The sequence below is a fragment of the Saimiri boliviensis genome, chromosome 8, assembly GCF_048565385.1.
Source record: "Saimiri boliviensis isolate mSaiBol1 chromosome 8, mSaiBol1.pri, whole genome shotgun sequence".
Taxonomy (NCBI): Eukaryota; Metazoa; Chordata; class Mammalia; order Primates; family Cebidae; genus Saimiri; species Saimiri boliviensis.
The window spans coordinates 78,814,814-78,841,347 of NC_133456.1; the positions used below are offsets into that span (position 1 = coordinate 78,814,814).

A 26,534-nucleotide genomic window follows, 5' to 3' on the forward strand; every position below is an offset into this window, starting at 1 on the left:
GCATTTTAAGATTACTGCATCTAGGTTGGCTGTGGCGACTCATGCCTGTAATCCCAGCATTTTGGGAGGCAGAGGTGGGTGGATCACCTGAGGTCAAGAGTTCAAGACCAGCCTGGCAAAAATGGTGAAACTCAGCCTCTACTAAAAATACAAAAATTAGCCAGGTGTGGTGGCTCATGTCTGTAATCCCAGCTACTCTGGAGGCGGAGGTGGGAGAATTTCTTAAACTCCAGAGGTGGAGGTTCCAGTGAGCTATCACACCACTGCACTCCAGCCTGGGCCACAGAACAAGACTCTGTCAAAAAGAAAGCTTATTCTTTACCATTTCTCACCATGAAGGAAAAGAAAAAAGAAAAGAAAGAAGAAAGAAAGAAAGAGATAAAAGAAAGAGAGAGAGAGAGAGAGAAAGAAAGAGAAAAGAGAGGGAGAGAGGAAGGGAAGGAAGGAAAGAAAGATTATCGCATCCAAAATGAAATTTCTGACTTTCTCTTTCAAACCCATTCTCTCTGTCTTCCCACTTTCTTTTTTGTCTGCTCCATCCTATCAATTTCTTAGGTGAAAAGCTTTGGAATCATTTTTGACTGATCTTTTACCATCATATCTCACATGTAGTCAATCAGCAAAACCAGTTAGCTCTACTGTAAAATAATACACAAATTCTAACCTCTTCTTCCTACGACATAGGGCAGTTACCAAGCTATCTCTTGCCTGGATTATTGTAATAACCTTCTATATGAACTCATTGCTTCTCTCCTTATATCCACTTATGGTCTATTTTCAACACACCAGGAAGAATAATCCTACTACATCTCAATTTAGATCTGTTTCCTTTGCTCACAACTTAACAACATCTTTTGCTTTCATTCAAAGTAAAAGTTGAAGTCTTTACAATGGTCTGTCATGCCCTATACATTTTAAATCTCTTTTGCTTTATGGTTTCATCTTAAAATACTATCTTCCTGGCTTACTTCATTGCAGCTGCACTGGCCTCTGCTCTTTTTTGAACATTTTGTACGTGATTCTACCTTAGAGAACTTGCACATGCTATTTCTGGAATACTTTCCTACCAGGTACCACTTGATTTGCTTCACGTCGTTTAAATTATTTCTTAAACATCACCTTCTCATTGAGGACTTCCATTGCCACCTTGTTTTAAACCGTTACCTCCTCCAACCTTCTCAATACTCCTTGACTATGTAGTTTAGCTTTATCACTGTTTAATAAGCTATGTATTTAGTATGTCCATTTTATTATCTGCATTCCTTATCTAGAATGTAACTTCCTGAAAGGAAGGAATTTTTGTCTATTTTATTCATAGCTCCTGGGTTGCAACAACTCCAGAGGCAACTTTTCTATTGTTGCAGAAAATACATTGCACATATTAGATTCTTAAAAATATTATGTGAGGCCAGCATGGTGGCTCATGCCTATAATCCTGCACTTTGGAAGGTCGAGGTGGGTGGATCACTTGAGCTCAAGAGTTGGAGACTAGGCTAGGCAGCATGGACATACCCCATCTCTACAAAAAAATACAAAAATTTGCTGGGCATGGTGGCATGTCTCAGTAGTCACAGCTACTCGAGAGGCTTAGGCAGGAGAATTGCTTGAGCCTAAGAGGTGGAGGTAGTGGTGAGATGAGAGCATGCTACTGCACTCCAGTCTGGGTGACAGGAGTAAAACCCCGTCTCTCTCTCTCTCTCATGATAAATAATAACTATTATTTAATAGTCATGTAAATATATATATTTTTTGCATAGCATCATGTAAAATTATTTACTAGATAAATAATAACCAGTAAATAATTTTACATGATGCTATGCAAAAAAATAAAAAAAAGAAGAAACCCCAAAGCCTATATCTGGGAAAGGAAAAAAGGCTAGAGAAGTCACATCAAATTATTAGGAAGCTCGGCTTTTGCATAACGTGACTATTATAATATTTAAAATAATTATTTCTACTTTTTAATATTTTTCTACTTTCTTCATTAATGTTTTAGTTTTATTATCAAATAAATAAATATTGTGGTAAAAATTATCATAAATAATAATTTTAAAAACTACCACTCTTGCTGTATTTCACCCTCATCTTCCAGGAAGTACTCTCTGCTATTTCCCACCCTTGGTTCAGACGTCTGCTTGACTCAGATCACCTACAGGCTGTTGGATTTTTTAAATAGAGTCAAGCAGTCAATAGACATTTAGAAAAAGCACAGCATTAATAGAAACAGGAAATTTAATTCACAAAAATGACTTCAAAAGATAAATAAAAGCCTCTTTAGATGGCAATGTGTTCTATTCCAGGTCAGCTTGTCTAAGAGATATGAGCACAGTTTTCAAACTTCATCTTTCCTAAATTGGTGTGTGTGGGGCTGTGAATGTGTGTTCATTTTTTTTCTCTATTTTGGAAAAGGGGAACAAAGCAATACGTTACAAAAATAACAACATAAGTGAACTAAAATCACAGAAATACTGTTCAATTAAAAATAAATGAAGCAAGCTTAAGGTTTAGCTAAGGACTTTCCTGAAAACTGCAAATTAAAAAGAATAATGCAGGCTTCACTTTATAAATAACCACGTATCCTCTCGAACTCACATTGTTAAAGAGAAGCCTGTTCATTTAAACAGTAATTACTTTGTGTTATTGACTATTCTTTGGAGGTAAATTAAAAATAATAGAGAATGGCAAGAAAGAAGTTCATTTGCCAAAGTAACATGACGAAAGCATCTGAAGACCTCCTCTCTTTAACTCTTCCTTTTCCCCACAAACACAAACAAGAAACCCAAATTCCAAACCAGAAAATAAAGCAAAAACATTAGCGAAGGGGTGAACTGACAGGAAATCTCTGAAATGCCTGGATTAGTGTTACTCAGAAAATGTTTGGGACAAGATTGATCCTGAGAGATGACATAGGCCTGTGGTTTGCAATCCAGACAGTATGTTGAAATCCTCTGGGGTGCTCGTGCTTGGACTCTGCTCTCAGAATTTCTGATTCCCTTAATTTGGGTGGGGCCTTGAAATTGGGAAGTTTCAAAAGCTCCCAGGTGATTCTAACATGCTGTTATGGCTAAGAACCACTGCATGGGTCTAATGCCTTTGCTTTATGAATGAAGAAACAGTGGGTGGGGTTCTCCATGGCTCACCTGGCTCATCAGTGGCAGAACCAGTGCTATGTTTCAAGTTTACTTCTCTTTCCACCTAACATCCTTTATACTACTCAGCCCAGGACAAGGTCTTATTCATTTCAAAGCTGCTTTACCCTGTCTGCATTTAATGAGGCTGTCCCTATGGTAGGTTTCAGTAAACATTAATTAAATAAATTCATATCTACTTTTCAATTGCTGATAATGACCATATTGGAAAACTTAACAATGGAAGTGGAGTATGCAAAACATCAAGGGATTTCCAGAGGTTCAGCATTGAGAAAGTCTCTGATTGCCTATTTTTAGGGCTCAACAAGCCATCCCCACATAACCCTAGAAGCTGCATTGACTTCTATCAAAGTTGCATGGTACCAGCTAAATGAAGAGATTTTAGGGCAGGGTGAGGGTAAATGGGGTTTGTGGGAAAGAGGAGGAAAAGAAATCCAGAGAGGTTAGACCTGAGCTGCATGTAAAAAGAAGGAAACATGTACAACCAGATCATACTAGGAATAATGACAGGCTGAAAAAGGTGGGAATATAGGAACAAAGTGAAGTTTTCCCTTGATCTAAGCAAATATAGAAAGTACTAAACAAGACGAGGAAAGGCTTGAAGAACAATGGCATTCAGATAAAGATGAGCTCACACAGAGGTGATGTCTACTTGGCATGATTCACAATCCAAGTTTTCCTTTGTTTCTTTTCAAGAGCACCAAGTTACTTTATTGCCTTTCAAACTTCCACTAGCCTGGACCTTATCTTCAGATATTTAAATTCTGTAGAAACAGAGTGAGAATTCTGATGCATCTGCTTAATTTAAGAATTCAAATCAAATTGACTGGGAATGATCTTTTCATCTCACCCATCATGCTAATGCCTAACATTCCACATTAGAGCTGCAAGCCTTTACTTACAAGCCTGGTCTCATTAATATGAAAGTTGTCTAGGAACAGGTCACAATTAAGGTTGTATCAGTTATTGATACCTTAAGATAATGAGTGGATGAGTTTAATCACATCATTAAGGGTTAGTTTTGATCAACATCATCACAGAAGTAATAAGGGTTTCCAGTGGCTGTCTTTCACTCTTCCATCTCTATGAGGAACAAAGACACTTCAGTTTGCACAGCGCTTTACCACTCACAAAATATCCTCATATCTTATTATTTATCATTTATTATTGTATGCTCCCTTTTTACAGATGAGAAAAAGTATTAAGTAACATCTCCTGGCATCCTCTTCTATTATCACCCTTGATGAGGAATTCAACTTGAGAGAAATAGGGCATCCTAGCGGGTGGAGCCACTCAAATTTGATAAATGAACAAGAGGCATCACAGTTCTTTCCCAGGAACATGGTGAGTCAGATCCTATCCCAAGCCACCTCCTCTTCCAAGAATGGCAATCTTAAAATAAATGATTAGAAAACAAGCTAAGGATCCTTTTTTAAAATTAAAAAACAGTTTATTGAAAAACAGTAATGCTTTATAGGAATTTCCATTATAAAACTCCAAAATATCTACTGGTCTGTTTCCAGGTGTGGTAGAAGAGTATAAAAATATTGAAATTTGATAGATTCTATTGTAACAATTCTGTTGGTCATTTTGGACCATAACATTTTTTGTGACATTTAGTAACTGATATCCACATGGAATTACATTCACACATCATGAAGATCTATGTATGTAGCAGAAGCCATTTAAATGTTAATTTCCAAAAGCATATATTCTTGGGTTTGGAAGGCACACTAATATTTATTGGGTTCCAATCCTCATAAGACACAGCAGCTGACTTTCCTTATATGGTTTATTGTGAAGTATCATTTCCAAACTAACTATCCTCGCAGCGTCCGCTGCCAGCAATGACGAGAGCTCAGAGAGCATCACTTAACAGATAGCACCTTACCAGTTACTATGATTCCAAAATCTCCCATGCTGTTGGATTTACCAATACTTAAGTTTTTATTTCTTCCCATTACATCTGCTTAGCCACAAAAAGCCTCAGGCCACACTCAGTACAGAAGATAAGACTTCCGTAGAATCTTACTCATTTATGAGCTGAATTTTGCTTCACTGTCTCATCACTTGAGAGACTGGTTAAAGCAAGAAACCCATTTCTTAATATTTTTCTCTATTCAAATATTTGTAAAGCAACACCAAAACCTATGCCGTTAATTCCTTAATTCTTTCCCTTAGTAGAGCACTTTTTAAATTACAAAACCACATTTACATGTATTCTACCTCACTGGATCCCCACAACATCACTGTGAGGTGGGCAGATCAGGAATTACAAACCACCTCTTGCAGATGAAGCAATAAACTGAGGGCAGCCAAGTGCCTTGCTCAAACATAGATGGTGATTGATAGCACCAAGACTCAAATCCAGGTCTTCAGACACCAGTGCCAACACCCTTTCCATTACATCATCTTGCTTAAGTGAAATAGCATTCTGTACAGACTGGAATAGTAAGAGCAGTTGTTAAAATGGAACAGAGCACAAACAACATGTCAGGCACAGCTGAAAGAATGGAAATAGTCTGGTAGAGAGAGGAAGGTACTGAACCACATGAAGGTATGTGTGTAGGTTTTTTTCAGTGACTTCTAAACAGCCAATTGAGCAAACGAAAACACTACATGGGCATATTTCATGTTCAAAGAATACGATTAATATAAACTAATTAATACTTACACTGCCTCTACTAACCGGTTAAGTATCATTATCTCAATTTGGCAGATAGAAAAAAGAGGTAGAAAGATTAAGTGACTTGCTAACAGCTACAGAGAGAATATTTGTCACCAGATTATCACTCCAGAAAGTCTAGCACTTTGTTCAGACAAATAGACCATACCTTATCAGGAAGATGTAAAATACATGATAATTACATGTCGGAAAACAATACAATTAAGGAAGGGGGAACAAAAGGTGGTTGGGGGGGATATACAACTGTGAATAAGTAGTTTAAAAATTCAATCAATAAAATTGTGTTACGACACCTGGGTGAACAGCATGCAGCTACTCAATTGGACAAATATTTTCAAAGCAAACAAGAGTGCTGTGGGTCAGAGTACAGGGATTGTGTGGGAAGGTCGACAGGAATCCATCATTTTGGTCATGCAGAAATATTTGCCTCCAAAGTTCTGACTGGTGAGAAATTCTTCCGTGAGAAATTAAAAGGTAGGCTATGAAATGTGTTAGATTCAGGAGTTAGAGACCAGTGAAATACAAAACAAATAGGGCTTAATGAAAATGAAAGTGGTATTAGATTATGGTAAAAAATACAATAGGTCTATGCGAAGGGCACACATGAATTGAGAGAATCATACTAGGCAAGGCAGGCTAGGTCTTATGGCAAAGACACTGAAAGCTGATGAAGAAGAGTAAATGATATTTGACTATGATATCTGTATATATAGACAAGAAAAACATACCAATAAACTTTTTCATTAATATGGAATTAAATACATTTACCTATTTTTAGAGATATTTTAAGTATGCTAGTATCAACATAATGAGAAGAATATTTTACTATGTTTAATAGAAAAACATGTATATATACATATCTATATATATGTTTAAGGAGCACCCCCTTCCCCAATTTGAGTTTAGTTACTCAGTGGGAAGCAGTAATACAAATGGAAAAATCTTCCCTCCTATATTGAGGAAAGAAGATAAAATAAGACTAAGCCATGTTTAGCAGTGAACATTTTTAACACATGAGTTTTTGCATTTGTTTTGTAATGCCATACTTCAGATTACAATACTCAAAAGTCTAAGATCCTAATGTTAATGATAGTATCTCAATGTCCATTTTTGGTTTGTTCCAACATGCTTGTCTCCTTTTGCCACTGTGTCACACGTAGTCTTTCCCACTTGAAGGCACAGGTTTTGGATAGGGCCGTGGTGTTGGGTAAGAGGTTGTTTTTCGGGGACAGGAACAGCAAAGTAGGGCACCTCCCAGAAGGCAGAGAGAAGCAGCAGCCCAGCCAGTGAAGAGAGCCTGACCAAATTCATACCTAAAAGGAAACACCAATGCACCTGTTAATCAGAGAATTACTGGCAAATTTTCTAATACAATGAAGGAAAAAAATCGATACTCACTATATTTTTTTTCATTGAAAATAACCCCTCAATATCCTTTGGGAAGTACTTTAAGATTTGTGAACATATACTCAAAAGAATGTTTATATTGCAATTGTTGACACTTTGCAATAGTAGATCAGGAAATAAAATGTGTAATACCAGGTTGATTACACAAATAATTCCAAAGACTTTTCCATATATAGGATACTCGTAAAGCATGTTTATATATTTTAGAAGTAGGGTTTGGGTCATGGTTCCTAGGCTAAAACTTAGCACAGCAGGCTTTATCATTAAGTAATAATCATATTCTATTAATAAACTGTTAGAGCAAAATGGAGATAATCAGAGTTTTGAATAGTTGATCTGTTGATCCCAGGTACCTATATAAACTGAAATCCAATTTTTATGGTTTTATAAAGAAAAGGTCTGAGTAGCCCATGAACCATTCTGGATTAAGCTGATCCATTCAAATGTATTAAAGCAGACACTTAGGTGAGGTATCTGTGAGTGATTATGGACAATATGAAAGAGTAGAGAAGGGTTGGTTCTATAGATTATAAGGCCTGAGTCTGAATCCTGATACAAACTTTCAACTGCTGCAATTCTGGGATAGGAGTGTCACCTCTCAGCATCAGTGTCTCCTCCTCTCAAAGCAGGATAATCCCACCTGCCTCAATAGATTGCTTTCAGGATCACATGCAATAATGTAAATAACAATTGCAAAATGCCTGGCAATTTATAAAGTGCTTTCCTGTGTGTTGCTGGTGTTATTACCTTGGTGAAATTTTAGCCTACTGACCTCTAGCAATTTCTGTCCTTACATTGTAAATCTTACGGGATGGGCTCCAACACAAGCATCGCAGTATGTGTTCTCCATATGTGTGTGATTATATGAAAAGAAACACATCTTATCTCTCCAAACACTGAGGATTTTTATCCATTCATCCAAACATTCAACAAACAATAATTATGTTTTAACATCCTGACTGAATGTAGTTATTAGGCTTTAAAGATGTGAAGACAGTGAGATGAAGAGCCTTGTCTCTGATTAAACAATGTTGTTGCATGAGAGCTAAGAATTAGCTCTTCAACTTGCACAATCTGCATCATAAAAAAAGATGACCTTTGTAAAGCCAATTTTACAGTTGTGAAAGAACAAAAAACTTCAAGGTGGTATTTGAACATACTAAAAACATACATCATAGCTTTACATTAAAGATAAACTATTGGGAATGAAGTATTATTATTCATTAACCCCTACAGTAGTATAACTTTTCTCACAATCATAAACTGTGCATTAGTTATAAACAATCATAGGTAGGTGTTGTAAACATCAGAATACACTTCAAAAAGGAAATCTCAAATATATTAACATCTTTATTAATACCTGAAAAAAAAAAGTCCAGTATATCATTGGAAAGTATAGAGCTTAAAACTTTTCTACTTTGGAATGTATTTTGTTATCATCAAGACAGGCTATTAAAGCAATTATCAAACTATTTTTAACATAAGTCACAGATCATTTAAATTGCAGGTTTCACATAAGATTCTGGAAAGCAAATCTGGGAAGCTAAGGCACTAGCAGGACTTTGTAGAACATAAAAAGGGTATTTTCTCAGAAAACAAACTATTTTATGCATGAATAGCATTACCTGGCATTGACTGGGGTCATGGGGTCATAGAATTCTTGAACAATTCTATTGCCATACCATGCTGTGGCGACTAAAATAGCCAGACCTACAGAAATTCAAAACAAAAGACTGTCAATCACCATGGAACATTGAGCCTAAATACACAGCCTGTTAAACCAAAACATATTTTGCATGAATTAAATCTCATCAATAGTGCTGACATTTTAATTTTGGTATTAGGGGGATCAGAAGTCCAGATATAATTGATTTCAAGTATCTACTAAAATACAAAAATCCTAGGATGGAGTTAGACATAATTTATACATTTTATGACATCTTTGTCACAAATAATGCTTTTTTGGAAACAATTAGGCAAGTATATGTTGTACAAAACCACTTACAAATACACTGTTATATATTAGGGTACTAAACTACATTTGATAAAACTATTGTCATTATTAGTATAGATAGAATTACTTGCAAAAGGGGAAGGTGAAAACCCTTGTATGTTCTTGATCAAGCTCAAAATTTACATTTCTGCAGACTCAAAAGAAGAATGCAACCAGCTAGATAGCGGTGAGATTAGGACCTGTCTCGGAACGGACCAGAGTACCTGCATTGCTCCTACCCATTGGCCAAGGGAATACCTGGCATAGGCATATACATTGACCTGAGATTTGTTGAGGGTGTCACATCAGATCGATGTATGCAACCCAATCTCAATTTCCCATGACATTTTATATTCAATGATAGCAGATAAATCATTTAGTCAAAATCATTCACTTCATCATTTATGAGAAATACAAAATACTTCACATTTTCTTATTAAAAAAGTTAAGTAACTTTTTAATAGGAATTCTAAGCATTCATCAATATCGACAGATTAGACGTTTTATGGTACTCTCTCTCCCCAACAACAACAAAAAAATGGTCCAATGTAATTACCTCTAAACTTGACAGAAAACCTATTGCTTTTGGCTGCTCAAACAGACCATGTGAATGGTCTTGAACTTGTGACCCTTACTCTTAAGAGAAGTCCCTGAAACTGAAACAGGAGTGACGTAGTAACCTGAAGGCAAGAGAAGGAAGAATGCAATGCAATAAGTTTATTCACAGCCTTTGGTATAAGGTGAAATTATTGGGAATAAAACACTATCCATGTCTTTTCAGACAGGAGCCAGTCTGTATTTGGCTAAACTGAGAGACTGGTCCTTTTAAACTAACAATATCTTTAGCAAAGCGACAGATACTCTTCCTCAATTACTGGTTAAACTGACACATTATACTGGAGCAAAAGCCCCTACAAGTCTTCTGTCAAAAAGAAAATAAGGCAATAATGTCTATTCTGGTTTTCTCTTTTCTTTTCATTTTCTTTTTTTTTTTTTTTTTTTTTTTTTGAGATGGAATCTTGCTGTTGCCAGGCTAGAGTGCAGTGGCACAATCTCAGCTCACTGCAACCTCCGCCTCCTGGGTTCAAGCGATTCCCCTGCCTCAGCCTCCTGAGTAGCTGGGACTATAGGTACACGCCACCACGCCTGGCTAATTTTTTGTATTTTAGTAGAGACAGGGTTTCACCATGTTGGCCAGGATGGTCTCCATCTCCTGACTTTGTGATCCGCCACCTCAGTCTCCCAAATTGCTAGGATTACAGGCAAGAGCCACCACACCTGGCCTATTTTAGCTATTCTAGTTTTTTTCTATTAGTAGATTTATGTCATTAATTATATCTGTTATTTAAAAAAGAATATAATATACTAATACATATGTATGTACATACCACTTAATATATACAACATAGAATAGTCTATTATTATAGCTATATAATATATATGGAGATATATATAATACAGTGTATATATATAAAGCTATATATACACAAAGATTGCATATATATGTATATATACATACACATACATGTAAATATACATACACTATCATTTTTTAAATATACATTATTATAAAGCTTTGAAATGCTTTCCATGTTTTCTGATTTTCTCAAATGACACATAATGTAACTTATCAATCAACACTTGAATTAAAAAACACACGTTTATTTTCTTTCATTTTCTTTCTCTTGCTTTGTTGCTTAGGCTGGAGTGCAGTGGTGTAATCTCAGCTCCCAAGTTCAAGTGATTCTGACACTTCAGCCTCCAGGGTAGCTGGGATTACAGGCACGCACCACCACGCCCAGCTAATTTTTGTATTTTTATTAAAGATGGGGTTTCACCATGCTGGCCAGGCTGGTCTTGAACTCCCAACCTCAGGTGACCTGCCTGCCTGAGCTTCCCAAAGTGCTGGGTCTACAGGCATGAACCACTGTGTTCAGACTAAAAAGCACAATTTATTTTCAATGGAAAATTTAATATCATTATTTTATCAAAAAATTAAAGATATTTCTGTATTGTTTTCTTTCCTAACTGCTTTAACCTGACCATTCCAACAGGCCACCTCTGCTCCAATTGACCTTTCTTTTCATTGATATATGGGTACATCCTGTTTATTCTAGAATTAGATCTGCCCAGCTGGAATGCTATCCTTATTTTTCTCCAATAATCTCAATCCTTCCATCCCCAATAGACCTGTAGAGTTCACATATTCTTGTGTTTTCTCTCACTGTTCCCCCTCTTTTCCACATAGTATCTGTGGAGACAACACAGGAATTTTCTGAATTGCAAAAACTTCCTCTTTAGTGTTTTCTAAATAGCCAACAACTTTCTTCACTGGAAGATACTGGTTCTAACAAACGTCAACCAAAGACCTGTCAGATGTGAGCAGAGATCTCAAGTTTTCATTCAGTTTGTGTTTGAGAACACGAAAGTCAACTAGACTTCAGGTGTATGTTTGCAGTTTGTTTTAGAGACTGAAATGAAATGTAATGAGTCCAACACAATATAAGGAAGCTGAAAACTAGATTTCAGATCATACCAGGAACAGGCTAGTAAGATAAAGGAGGGCGTTTTGTTTAAATTCTAGATTTACAGCATCTATTACCTGCAAGAAGAAATATCACGCCCCCAATGACAGCCATCCGCATCTTCTGTACCTCATCATCTTCCAAGCACTTCATACACTTCATGCCAACGGTTGCCACAAAGATTGCTATCACTCCCAGCAGGATGCCAACCACCATCAAGGCACGGGTTGCTTGCAATGTGCCTGGTGGAAAACATTTTAAAACATGTAAAAAATATGCTTATACCAACAAGAGAAGAATGGAAGTATATGTCACTGTTGTATAGAAGAGAGAAAACTGGACTAGGAATCTAGAGACCCCAGTTATAGTGATGTTTACACTGGTAACGTAACATATAGCATCTTCTCCAGAAAAGCATATGCCAGACTGGGGGATGAAAAACAGATCCTTCCATTCTAACATTTTACATCTTCGACATTAAATTCAAAATAAACTGGAAAGATTATTAATGATCTAATTGAATGAGGTTAGTTTAACTGACATGTTTAATGTTTACTAATGAAATTTAATTGTTGCTAGGATAATTTTAAGTAACAATCATATGTACTATCCCAGATGTTAACTACTCATAACCAAAATGGTTTACACTATAGTATAGATTTGATACTAGTCACCAGCTTTATGCTCCCATCATCAAGCTTCAGAAAAATTAGGTGAATTGGAAGATAAAAAGTAGATGTTTTATAGATTATCATGGCTGGATAAGCAACATTTGTATCTCCAGTGATGTGAATAGGAAGAGTCGGGGAGAATAAGGAAGCTATTTTCTTAAAACAAAACAAAATAACCTTTGAGATGTTACCTTGGAACATAGTAGTAGATTCATATTCAAAGACATCACCAGGTTTTAAAACTATTTAAGCTGTCATGTCGTAAAATAGCACACGCAATAATTCAATGTAGTATTTCTCAGGATTCCATTAATTTTTCTAATTTCCTGTTATTATTTTTGGTGCACTAACTCATGATCAGATAAACAGAGTTAAGCTTGAGAGATAAGGTCAATAAGTTTCTTAAAGAATACAAGCTTGATGCCATCATTGTGGCATAAAGGCACAGACTTATAAATATGAACTGAAACTATGCTGGTTAGAAGATTTTGTTTAAATTCTAGATTTACGTCCTTCTTTAATTAAAGATCTCTATATCATTCACAGTGAATATGTGACAAGTACTTTTGGGATATATAAGTATTTTTTATCTTTAACAAACTACGTTATCTTGAGCAAGCCACTTAGTATTTTTTGGAATATTTCTATTATATAAGTAAAATGTAAATTGTCTTTATCTAGTGGATTGGAACTTCATGGTCTTGAAAAGTGGCTAAGATGTTGGAAAGATTTTGTATCTCAATATCTAATTAGACCTAGGATTAGCTTTAATATCTTCAAGATTGAGAACTTAGGTTACCAATCATAATTAAAGCTAAATAGTTCTAAAACTTTATTAAATCTTGATTTACTGATTTTCCATCTTTGCTATAACAAGGCAATGTAGGATAAAATTACATAATCTCTCTCTTTCTCTCTTTTTTTTTTCTTTTGAGAAAAGGTCTCACTCTGTCACCCAGGCTGGAGTGCAGTGGCATGATCTTGGCTCACTGCAACCTCCACCTCCGGGGCACAAGCAATTCTAGTGCTTCAGCCTCCTGAGTAGCTGAGATTACAGGCATCCACCACGACACCTGGATAATTTTTTCTTTCTTTCTTTCTTTCTTTTTTTTTTTTTTTGGTAGAGACAGGTTTCACCATGTTGCCCAGGGTTGTCTCTAACTCCTGAGGTCCGGTGATTCAGCCCCCTCAGCCTCCCACAGTGTTGGGATTACAGGTGTGAGCCACTGTGCCCAGCTGTAACCTCTTTCTAAGAAGTATCAAAGGTATTATTTACAGTATTTGAGCAATATTTTGGAAGCTAAGGTAAAGTTTTACTGATTTCATTTAAAAATAAAAAAAGAGACTTCCTGATTCCCCTCACACATTGACCTCCTCATAAGCTTGAATGGGCACACATGCATACTGACCCACACACTTATCTTTAGATTCCAGGTGGTAGAGGAACTGCTGGATAAAACACATGTTCCATGGACCACAGGCTTACCAGGAAGGAGCTGAAGCTGCTTATAAGGTTATTACAAAACTTCTTCCTTGGAATCACAAACCATACTGTGGTATGAAGAGGAAAGTACCGAGGACTTCATGGTTAAGGTATGTCCTCTTTCTGATGGGTGGTTTTGCAAAGGCTATCATTAATGGGAAATAATGAATAAAATAACTAAACCATGTATAACATAGATGTCAGATATAATCCTAAGATTACACTTGGAAGGAAAATATTTCAGGCAGAGATAGGCTGGAAGGGGAGATGCTGAAAGTAGCAAAGATGATCCATGTCTGGAGAATAGGGAAACCACATATCTCAGTTTGCCTGGAATAGTCCTAGCTCCTAAGTTTCAAGTCCTACCTACTTAGAAGGGCCTCAATCCTGGACAAACTGGAAAAGCTGGTCACCCTACCCTAGGATGATAGGATGTGCAAAGTAAAATGAGGTTTAGCAAGGTGGGTAGAAGGCATATGTCACGCAGAGCTCTGCAAATTGGAGTAAGAAGTTTAGATTCTATTCTAAGTATAATCAGAAGTAACATGATTATCTTGAGGAAGAGGTAACATGAATTTTACTGTCAGTATAGAGATGACACAATCAATAAATATTATTTCTATGATAGTCCTTTTAGCATGTATAGCATCTTACATGTCACAGCCTCCTCCATTTTATTTTTTCATAAATACTGTTTTTCAACCTTTTACTAATCATTTTAGATATTTTCTCCGATCTTGCTCCAAGTTTTTCTCTTTGTTTAAGCAGTGGTGCCCAAAACTGGACTCAGTTTATATAATAATTACACTGATCTTTCCTTCAAGTAAAATCAGAAGGCCACTCGTCCAGTGGGTCTGAGCACTTAGATCACAGAGTATTCTTTAAGAGAAGTCTAACTGGACATCTCATGAATCAAACTGTATAAAAGCACTGATCTCCCAGGCAAGGAACACATGTGTATAAACTACTCCAGGGCCCTGCGTGCATCCATCTAGAATGATCTAATATTCACATTTTAATCTCTTAAGTTTTTGCCCATTAAGTTCTCAAGGAAAACACATTTGATTCATGTCAAACCTATCTTGCTGCTTCATCTACAAAGTGTTCTTTCCAGGGTGCTGGGGACTGATATTCTGTTCTATGATTGCTAGTAAACCTACCATGTTTCGTTTCTCTATAGAATAATATATTACTTGCATAACACACAAAAATAGTGGAGAAAATGGAAAACACAATACTTAAAAATTACATAAACCATAGAAATGAGATTTTCTGTTTTGTTTTTTAAAATGTCATTTTGCAAAGTAACATTTTCATTTACATCCTGGAACAATTGACTTATGAAATTTACTTGTTTGTTCCAATATTAGATTTGCATCAAACCCCAAATCTTACTTTGTGTTATTGGAGACATTTACATAAATTCTTAAGTATAGTGATTTGTGAGGAAAATGTAAAAATAATATACACATGCAGTCATACACAAGAAACTGAGATTTAAAATAACATGAAAACTCACAAGCAAGGCATAGGTAATGACACATTACAAGTCAAAGTAAGCAACTATTGTCCTACAAGTTACGAGTGTTTTATGTGCAGATCAAATCTAAATTGCACAGTTTTAAGCTGGAACCAGATGAATACCTTCATATCATGGAAGCATTTTAAGTCAGAGGTCTAAAGTATATAATTGTGAACTCCTGAATGATCTGAGTCAGATATTTATTCCTATTTCCATCTAAAGCACCAAGCACAGTACTTAAAAAGTCACATGGATTTATTAAATTTCACTAAATTTAAATTAGAACATGTCTTTATTCTTTATAAAAAACTGTATCAATATGATAGGTAAAAATACTTATTGTATTGTGTTTAGCTTAATTTTTAAAATAATACGGAGAAACACCTCCCTTGAGACCCTAGTATGCTAAAATCTTGCTACAAAAAGCCAGACTTAGCTCAGGTCACTAAAAACGAGAAACTCATGCAGAGAATACAAATTGTACTTTTTGCATAGTTTGATCTCTCTTTTAAAGTATGCATCTAATAAGCTTAAAAGCTGAAGTTTTATTTTGTTTTCCCCTAGTGGAATGATGAGTAGCAGGACAGAGAAGTTAAGAACGATGTTTAAAGGCTATAAAATAATATTTTGGATGAGATAGATGTGGTATAGCCTTGCAATATTAACTTTGAACTGGTCTGATTAGAACAAATCTAGGAAAAAATGTATTCCTTTTCTTGTCTCTTAAATTTGCAGATAACTCTACAGTATTACAACCACTGATTAAAGTTGTCTATGAGAAACCTGGCTTAGTAAATGTTCAAAAAATTACACTGTTTTTTTTTCTCATCATTATTCAGCAGTAAACAGAGAAGGCAGTCTTTTAATTATATTTAGCTAGACTGATAATCTTGAAATTAAAGACCACCTAAGGAGTTCTCATAATTTTCAACCTGAAAGTATAATTAAAAGTAAATACTTACAAAGATCTCTACTTAGAAGACAAGAAATGAGTTGGAAGTTACTGATTTACTACAGTTAGGTTAATCAACTAATGCGTAGAAAGACAAATGTGGAAATTTTCTAAAGTTTTAAAGTCTTGCTACACAAGCAGCAAATCTACTATCAATACTGGACATTGTTTATTCTATTTTCTAGCCATGTTACCTTAGGTACTATATATCATAAACAAAATACAGTCATCTCTTGGTATACAAGGGTGATTGGTTCCAGGACTACCCACAGGTAAAAAATATGCACATGCTCAAGTCCTACAGTTGATCCTGTGGAAGCCTTTTATACAATAAGTCAACCCTCCCTACATGGAGGCTTTGGACCCCACAGATGCTGTATTCTTGATCAGTATTGGTTGAAAGAAATCCACCTATAAGTGGACCCTTGCCATTCAAAGCTGTCTTGTTCATGCGTCGACTGCAGATTCCAGTTACCTGTACTCCCACGTAGTCTCTCTTTTTATCTGTAGTTGCTTAATAAGTATTAAGTGAATAAATGGACTGATGATTGGGTGACTAAAACAAAAATACTGTACTTCCTTCTCCCCTTCAATTACATGAGCTCAACACAGACCGTCACAGAAGTGTACTCCCTTGACTTTTTCCCTTATGAAATCTTTTACTTTTACTGAAGTTCAAAGTTTCATAAGAGTCCTCATTGTTAGTGTTTCCCTCTTATTGGTGCATGAGGTGGTGGTCACCAGCTGTGACCTCAGAACAGAAGCAGTATCAGGAGTGAAAATGATCCTGGATGAGGCAGGATGTACCACTTTTCAGGATGTCCTCAGAAGTTTTGCTACCTTTCTTGTTTGTTTGTTTCTTAGAGAAATTTTCTCAGAATTAAGTTGATGCTTCCATATTATCTCCACCATACTGACTTAATCATTCCAATCAAGGAAACCTAAGCTATGAGACTTCTCTCTTCCCCGTCAATCACTGAACTAATAACAAAGAATGCTGGCATTGGAAGGAATCTTAGAAATCATCTTAGCTGCTTCATCCCTAGCAGCAAGAACAGGGCCTGGCTTCCATACGTTGAATGGATAAATGAATCATCGATTCATCGCCCCATCCCTCCCACTCTGCCCTATTTTATAAGTGGGGAAACTTCTTGAACCCAGGGAGACCAAGTGGTTCACCATTATACACATGGCTATTTAGTGCAAAACCACAGTAAGAGTAGAGAACTTCTGATCTCAAGCCTGGATTTTTGCTTCAACTTCCATTATTCTAAGAGTCAGAACTAATTTATGAAGTGTATCTGAACACCAATGGCCCTTCGAGTATCCTTGGTTCAGCAGGCATAAAGCAGCCTGGGGAAGCATAAGTGGGTGCCCTCCTCTTCATTTATGCTTCAAAGACTGTCCAAGTCAGTGATTTTGTCTCTCTGATTGAGCCTGACATCATGGTGAGAGGCTGGGAAACTTCACAGCCACCAATACTCATTAAGCACACCTACACACATGTGGATTCATGCAAAGCAAGTTAAACAGGCTAGAGAAGCTTATAAACAAATTACAGAATCTCAGGGTTAAGTGAGATTTAGAGAGAGTCTAGCCAAACCTCCCATTTGTCTGGTGCTTGGATCTTCCCTACAACATTCCTTCAAAATGCTTATTTATTCTCTGCTTTGCACACCTCCCACCATGCAGCCTCCTACAGCAACCTAATCTTCAGACAGCTCTAGCTATTAGAGTCAAGTAAGAAGAAGCAATTAACACAGCACATAAAATTGGTGCTAGCTTCCTGAAAGTTTAAGAATTAGATGAAAACAAGACAAGGTGTACAGGTGAATCAAGAAAAGTCTACTGCAACTGTATCTGGCACTTTTTCTATATTCCAACTTTCGGCTACAAGAATGACCAGGGTCAATAAAATCAAGTACGTTGGGTGAAATGGAAATTATGTCAGCCATTGTAAAACTACAATACACAATGTGACATTTGTTTCCCCAGGAAGTTTCTCAATTACATTTTCATAAACTGCTTGGCAAGAACTACCTAAAAGAAGCCCTGCTCTCATTTTGTATTTACTGCGCACACTATTAGCACACTGTCTTCCTTTAGATATTTTATGAAGGTCATATGCTTTTTACAACTGACCCTACATCAAAGCAGGAAATCAAGATATTTTAATACGTCCAGTGCTAAAACCTTGATAAAACACTGTATCTGTACTCTAAGACATCAAGTGTGCTCTACTGGGAAAGACAGCAAGGTACAATTCCAGGAAACCCACAGCTAAGCTTTTCACCTAAACACACTCAAGGAAATGCAGCTTTTTATGAGGGATACAGCTTAAATATGCACACATAACCCTTTTCCTCTCTAGATGTAACAAAACTATACCAAAACCAGCCAATGAATCACTACCCCAGATTTCTACAGCTGGTGGGCGTGAACATCACTGCTCAGGCAGAGAAATGGAGAAAAGTTTCCTGGACTCCATCCAAAAGCATCCAGTGAGTAATGGCAGGTTAGGAGAGAGAACTTGTGAGTCAAGGGGCTCTCTCCTGAGAACTGGTTTTGAGAGAAAAGCCTAAGCCACATCTTGGATAAATTATGGCTTTCAGTAAAACAAAAGTGGATTCTGATCTGGAATTTTTTTTAAAAAATAGGAAGATATCTCTAAATTGTGTGTGTGTGTGTGTGTGTGTGTGTAGGGGGGTGGTAGGTATTTAGTCCTTTCACCACAGTTTTAAAAAATTCTAATAACTATATTATCCAAAAAATGAAAGTAAAATGTTTTAACACATTATCATGTAAGGATGATCCATTTGAATACTTAAAACATGGATCAATCTGATTTCATTTTTTTATTTAAGGAAGTTAAAAGAAAATCTATTTAAAGATGTTGAAAATGGACTCTTTTGACCAAGCAATGAAACTGATAGTGAGACCTCTCTGGAATTGTTCTTAGAAACTTCTCCAACCTCCAGTTCCTTAATGTGGTACCTAAAATGCCCGACACCGTTTCCTTGAATATACTTATCTCTCTATGGAGAAATGCAATAATTATTACCAAATTTTTCATTTTCTAAGTACAAATACAACCTATGAGGGCAATGAGCAATACATAATTACCAAAGTTATAGATTGGTTTTGGTGTAAAGAGGTCCTAATATGGAAACCTTCAAAAGCTGAAATAACACTCAAAACGACCATGCACATTGAGCAAATGCCACAGGTATTCAAGGCATTTAAACAGATTTGCAACAGGTTTAATAAACGATACAGCTTTTGACATACACTATTAAAAGTTGTTCTTTGATAGGAGGTGAAAAAAACAAGTTAAGTAAACTTGAACAATGGCAACACTTCTTACCCTTAGCACACCATAGGGGCTAGTGGGCAGTCACGTTTATCTAGGCAAAGACTAAGGGACCTTTTCTTCAAGTTAGTTAAAGGAAATAGCAAACACATGATATAAGACAGTTAATGTGATTTCTCAAGGAAGATACTCCAGCGGTGAATCATTATTACCTAAGTAAATGGGAATTTAATGATTTTTCTGACAATACACTCAAAACCAGGCATCCCCAAACTACGGCCCGCGGGCCGCATGCGGCCCCCTGAGGCCATTTATCCGGCCCCCCGTCGCACTTCAGGAAGGGGCACCTCGTTCATTGGTGGTCAGTGAGAGGAGCACAGTATGTGACGGCCCTCCAACGGTCTGAGGGACAGTGAACTGGCCCCCTGTGTATAAAGTTTGGGGATGCCTGCTCGAAACTTTTAATTTAAAAAATTACGTAAAAACAAAGATCCTATTATCCTTCTTCCACCGTGCTTAGAAATATGTCTCTCTAGACAATCCTTTCCAACTTGACAAGGAGTCACCGGACATCCATTACACAGAAATTCCTCTGTGGAAGATAGAAACCTAAAAAAGACACACCTCTTCTTTCTTTCTCACTGCCTCCCACTCCCAGCTGACCTCTCATTTCATCAGCTGTGACTATTTTGCTGCATTTCCCTTCAGTGTTGTTACTTTTCCCTTTGTATCACGTTGGGTAGGTTATTTAGAATCTTTCTTGTCAGCCTTCTGCCACCTGCCACCAACCTTCTCCTTCCAAGATAGCACTACACAGTCAGACTCTACTGAAGACTTTGGGTCTAAAAGTTAAAACTTTGTGGGAATCTCAAGCGGCTTCTCCAAGGAGTCTTGCAAGGGGCCTCCCAGCACTAACTGAATCTTAAAAATTCAAAGAACCAACCTCAAATATGAGCAGAAGACACTTATCGGACATTTCAAGTAGGGATGTAACTTTTACTATGAAAAATCATAGTAAAGATTTTAAAAGTCTATCTAATACTTGAGGATTTTTCAGCTTGCACACTTGAGAAGTTACCAGGCTCCAAACTTTTTAAGCCATCCCATTTTCTTGTCTGAACCCTACCAATCCTTAATTTACCCCTAAAATCTTAGCATGCCTAGGAAAGGCCTAAGAGCTCAAGTTCAAGTCTGGCCTTCACTCTCTCAATCTCGACCCACCAGCATAGGAATTTCAGATAAAGCCACAGCTAGAGTAGCAGAAAAGTGTCACCTAGGGAGTTAGAGGACACACTAGAGCTTATGCCTGGGCATCCCTTTCCTCAAACCAGGATTCTCTTCATTTGCTTATGACAGAGCACCTCATCAGAAGACTCGATCCACTCAAGACTGATAACCAGGTAATCACACAACAAGAATGAGCCCATAAGGGAACGGCAGGGGGACTGGGGCCTCCGGACGGCGGCCGTGAGGTGGGGGTGCACTCACTGCTCAGATTCAGCAAGGAGTCAAAGACTTTGCACTGGATCTGCCCGGTGCTCTGCGACACGCAGGACATCCACAGCCCCTCGTACATGGCCTGGGCGGTCACGATGTTGTCTCCGGCATAGGAGTAAATCCTCCACTGGGGCAGGGCAGTGCTGACGATGGCGCCGACCCATCCCAGGAAGGCGAGGATGAAGCCCAGCAGCTGCAGCCCCGCGTTGGCCATGGCTCTCGCTCGGGCGCCCGCGCCGGCTCGGGGGTGGCAGGTGCAGAAGGCGGAGAGGTGGCAGGTGCGCAACGCGAACTCCCGAAGCGGACCCGGCCCCGCGGAGGAGCTGAAGGCGGGGAGCCCTGCTCGCTGCGCCGCCGCTGGAGAAGCTCCGGGTGCGGGTCGGGGTCCGGGCCCGGGGCGGCGCTGCGGTCCGGATACCAGAAGCTGCGGGGGCTCCCGGGCTCAGGGACCGAGACGCCAAACCGCTGGGCGCCGCGCTTTAAATCAGCTCCGCGCCGCCTCCGCCCCGGCAGCCGGGAGCGCCCCCTGGCGGTTTCGGGGCGGCTCGCCGGGAGGGGGCGGGGAGAACGCGGTGACGGGGAGGGGGGCCTGGGGACCTCCCCGCAGGACCAGGCGCCAGAACCGCGTCCCTGCTCCCTTCTCTCGTGGATCTCCTCGCTCCTGTCAGGCGTTTCCCGCTTTTCATGCACTCGCTCCAAGCATCCAAAAATGACCATGCACTGTACCTGCAAATCCTAAGGACAACGATGAAGAAATGAGCCCTCAAGAGCTGCAGTCTGAGCTGTAATATTTTTTCCCAGTATCTTATTGAAGGACATGTATACCCAACTCCGCATCTCCTCTCCCGTCACACACACTTCTCTCTCCTTTGCTCAGCTTCCTCCCCTTTCTCCTTTCCTCTGCCCCCTTCTGTCAGGGTCTTTCCATGCCTTGTCTCTCCGAGGGCCCACAGAGGTCTTTATGCTCTACAGATTGGGAAACTGAGACCCAGAGAACAACATGATTCACACACACACACACACACACACACACACACACACACACACAGACAGACACGAGCATATCACTACTTGGCTCCCCTCCCAATCTGCTTTCCACTACATATCAAATTGACCCCAAAATATGCCCTTGAATCTGTGACTGTCCTTTCTGATGTATTACAGTCCTTATGAAAACGCAGCCTAGCAGCCCTCCCCCCCCAAACACCAACCTCTTCCCCACAGCAGTTATGTCTTAGGGCAGCAGTTCATTATCACAGGGACCTGGCCAGTGGCCCGCTCTCCCCCAAAGGTGTTAATTTTGTGAATTATCCAATGTTGTTTGTCACAGGTGAGGGCAGGTAAACAGTGTTTCCCCAGTGGAGAAAAGACTGGGCTGGAGTTTAGGAGGTCTGGGCTTTTAGGAAGTTCTGGCTTTCACTGCAACTGGCTATGCCACCCCTCCCATTCTGGTCTCACTGGGACTTTAGTTTCCCTCTATGGGTCTCTAAAGCTTCCTTCTTTGTAGTTAGTCAGAAGTGCTGCTGTGGTTGGGAATAATTGAAATGTTTTCCCAACTGCTTTTTGTGTGTGGTGCGAGAGTGGTGGGAGGGGACGCTTCTATGGTTTTAGTAAAAGCAGAAGATCCTTAGAGGCAGAGATAAACATACGACGGAGAAAAGAAGATACACCCTTGTATACCATGGGCAGCTGCTAGTTACTGACAGAGAAGGAAAAGCACAAATGCTCAAGATGGGAATGGGAGGAAAGGCCAAGCCCTCCCCATCATTTCCACCTGGCTCTCTCTGGATGCCTTTTGGGACAGCTTATAGCTAAAGGACTTGGCCATGCTAGGATTTGGGGACAAGCAATGAAGAATGTAAGACAGGTGCTAGATGAAGACATTTAATTTGGACTAAGTGAGATTAACACAGTGAGGGCTGTCTTTCTTCCATCAGCTCTTTAGAGCAAGACCATGTCCACGCCGTATCCCAGGGCTTGGGCCTGCAGTCAGTGCTACTTTCTAGGTCCAGATGGATGTTCTGTGGGTGCCTGTCACTGTGGATGAAGACGTATCAATCACATTTGATTCTGTAAAAATTCCCCTATCAGAGAAGGTGCTAGAATTTTCTGTAGGACTAGAGCAGTACCATTTGAATCATATAATCTCATCTTTTTTTTGTTCCAAACATTTCAGAATCAAAACTATTATCAAACACCCGGGCATGGTGGCTCAGGCCAAGTGCAGTGGCTCATGCCTGTAATCCCAGCACTTTGGGAGGGTGAGGAGGGCAGATCACTTGAGGTCAGAAGTTTGAGACCAACCCAGCCAACATGGTGAAACCCTGTCTCTACTAAAAATACAAAAGTTAGCTGTGCATGGTGGTGAGCACCTGTAATTCCAGCTACTTCAGAGGCTGAGGCAGGAGAATCACTTGAACCCTGGAGGCAGAGGTGGCAGTGAGCCGAGATGGTGCCATTGCACTGCAGCCTGGGTAACAGAGCAAGACCCCATCTCTAAAAATAAACAAACAAACAAACAAATAAATAAATGACATTATTTGAGTCCAGTAAATATATTTGTGCACAGGCCCTTTTAATCTGCATTAGGACTTATTTCTATCAATCTACAATTAGCAGGGAATGAGAGGGATGAGTTCTGTGGCCAGCAGGGACTCCTGTTTTTGTTTTTTATTCCAGGTCTGTATGAGGCTGATTACTTCACTGCCCACAACTGTGTTTGTGAATTGAGGTGAATGCTGTTTGTTTTACTGTCATCCATGCCCATCTCTGGCATTCTTAATCCTGTCTAGTTTTCTGCTCTTAGCTGCCGTGCAGAGGACAGGGGAGATAACGTCTCAGCATAAATCAACTCAAGAGGAAAAACAGCTCACAAACGCTGGCTTTTCATGTACGAAACCTAAACACTCAAGGCAGCACTGGGACCCAGAAGGCTCTAGAAAGACTGGCAACGGTGTGGTAAGTGTCCTCGCCTGCTGAGTAGTAAAATCTGCTATGTACCCTCAGACAAATTACTTCTTTTCTTCCTCAGTTTCCCTACCAATAAAAGTTATGGGGTTAATTTCTGAAAGCAATCCAAATCTAAAGCTTTATGACTCAAAGTAATGATAGCTGACACGTGTTGTTGTAGATTTTCATCAAGTGTTGAGCTCAGAGTTTTATATGCCATCCCTACATGCAGGTAACAGAGACACACAGAGGTCAGGCTGCTTATCCAGGGTCGTGTTGAGTATGGCAGGGCTGGAATTCCAAATTATGTAATTTGACTCTGGTGCTTATGCCTTTAACTGCTTTCCTATACTATTTCTCTGTGTGACCCAAATCAATTGAGGACACCTTCTATTTTTTTTTTTTTTTTCTTTGGAAGGGCTTAGTCATACTCATGTGTTTCTCATTCCAGGCAGTGGCAAGATAGTTTACTCTGTGACTGTCTCTTCTCAGTATCTGTTGCAGCCCACTGAGATTTTGTACCTTGGAAATTTAGAATCCTGTGGCAGAAAGTTGTTGCTGCTGTGGAGGGAGATACGTGTTAAAACGGCAGATAGCCTGCTGCTTTATTCCATCTGCTTGTGTGGCTGATGCTTGGACTCAGCCATGATCTTGAGAACCAGTAATAAGTAGAAGAGATATACACCAAAAAAAAAAAAAAAAAAAAAAAAAAAAAAAAGATAGAAGGAAAGGTAAGACTAAGAGTCAGAAGAGTGTAGACAAAGAGCCAAACCCCTAAGAGGTAGCATGGCAGATTCTCAGAAATGGTTAATGATGAGAGTAAGAAAGCCTTTGGGATGTAGTTTTTTTTTGTTTTGTTTTTGTTTTTTTGTTTTTTGTTTTTTGCTTAGTGATAGTGTATGTTAATGTTGACTTTTTAGGGCTTCTTAGGTGGTAAAAGCAGAACCAATGAACACATTACTAAGTAAGCAATCTACTGTGTAGTTATTTAGGGCTTGACAGAAGGATCAGAGGACAAATATTGTAAAAATTTAACATGAATTTTAGTATTAAAACATACAGGTTACTAAAAATACAATGTTGCATGACTGACACAACCTTTTAAAACAGCCCTTTGAAACTCCTTGGAGTTTTTGAGGGGGTAGTTAGGGGTACCGGCTAAAAGCACAAACTTTTTGAATCCTGCTTCTGCCACTTAAAGTAACCTTGAAAATTTTTCATAACATTCTTCCTGTGGCTTAAATTTTTTCTTCTTTCAAATGATTCAACCCCTAGTGCTGTTATGAATGTTAAACAAGTTCATACATGCCCATTATTTAGAATAGTAGTTGTTATATAGCAAGCTGACATGAAACAGTACTTATTATTTCAAGCAGAACAGATACATTTCATTTCTAATTTTGCCATTTGCAAATGATCTTCATGTTTGTTTAGAAGGACCCTTTTGTGCCTCGATTCTGTTATAATCCCACTTAATGTCATAGTTAAATCATAGTGAAAAGATATGCAGTTTCTCTAGAAGGTAGACACAATTTTGTGTTCAGAAAAAGAAAAGGCAGCAATGGCAGGGATATGAGCTTTAAGTGAGATTTCTACGTCCCCTCCCTAAGCCTTGCTCACGGTTTCACTCTAAGCCCTGTAGAGTTTTCCTGGTTAGGACTAATGCCTGAGGGCTTCTTCTGAGGAGGGGTTGGCCAAGAGGGGAATGGTGATGTGATGTCAAATGACTCTCACAGATCAACAAGAATCTTTAGAGGGTAATGAGAGAAAAAACAAAGAAACAAACAAAAACAGAGTTTGATATTTTTATTATCGAGTATCTGCCTTGTTATCATGGAACATAAAAACTCCCCTATAGGTTCGCCCCTTAACTCCTAACCTAGCAGATCCATCTCTGCAAAGAATTTGGAAGGGGGTGGAATTTTAGCCATACAATCTTCTATTTGAGTCACAAAATGTTACTTTGAAACAAGTTGGTGGAGGACTGTTCCCTTTATCTTTTTACTTGTGTCATTTGGGGAAGATATTCTTTATCTTAGAGATGCTAGAAACATGCAACTGGTTTGAACAAGAGTCAAGGTCAAATTGGTAATATTTTACTTGTAATTTCTTTAATATAACACTACCTTTATTAGTCGGGGTTTTCCAAGGAATAGACTATATGTGTGTATTTGTGTGTTTGTGGGGAAAGATGAAAGAGAGAGAGAAAGGGAGAGAGAGTCAGAGATTTATTGTAAGAAATTGGCTCATTCAGTTGTGGGAGCTGCCACGTTCAGCATTCGTAGAGCGTTCCAGTGGGCTGAAGATTTGAATAAGAGTTGATTTCACAGACTAGAGTCTGAAATATTTTAGTCTTTAGGAGAATTCATGCTTTTCTGGAAAGCCTCTGT

General features: G+C 38.6%; 1 protein-coding gene across 1 annotated transcript; it reads right to left on the minus strand.

The window, feature by feature from the left end:
- Nucleotides 1-4,574: 4,574 nt before the first annotated feature.
- CLDN1 (claudin 1) lies at nucleotides 4,575-21,700 on the minus strand. The gene is made up of 4 exons (XM_003927013.4): nucleotides 21,187-21,700; nucleotides 11,838-12,002; nucleotides 8,868-8,952; nucleotides 4,575-7,148 (listed from the first exon to the last, which is right to left on the minus strand). Exons 1-4 carry the CDS (start codon nucleotides 21,407-21,409, stop codon nucleotides 6,986-6,988), a joined length of 636 nt encoding a protein of 211 aa, XP_003927062.1. The 5' UTR covers nucleotides 21,410-21,700; the 3' UTR covers nucleotides 4,575-6,985.
- Nucleotides 21,701-26,534: the final 4,834 nt, after the last annotated feature.

Bases quoted from the DNA above. Each gene is read 5' to 3' on its own strand.
- CLDN1 (XM_003927013.4), bottom strand. From the start codon at position 21,409: ATGGCCAACGCGGGGCTGCAGCTGCTGGGCTTCATCCTCGCCTTCCTG. The intron at 12,003-21,186 runs GTGAGTGCACCC...GTTTTCCACCAG, and splicing joins CTCCTTGCTGAATCTGAGCA to GCACATTGCAAGCAACCCGT. The intron at 7,149-8,867 runs GTAATGCTATTC...GTTTCCTTTTAG, and splicing joins ATGACCCCAGTCAATGCCAG to GTATGAATTTGGTCAGGCTC.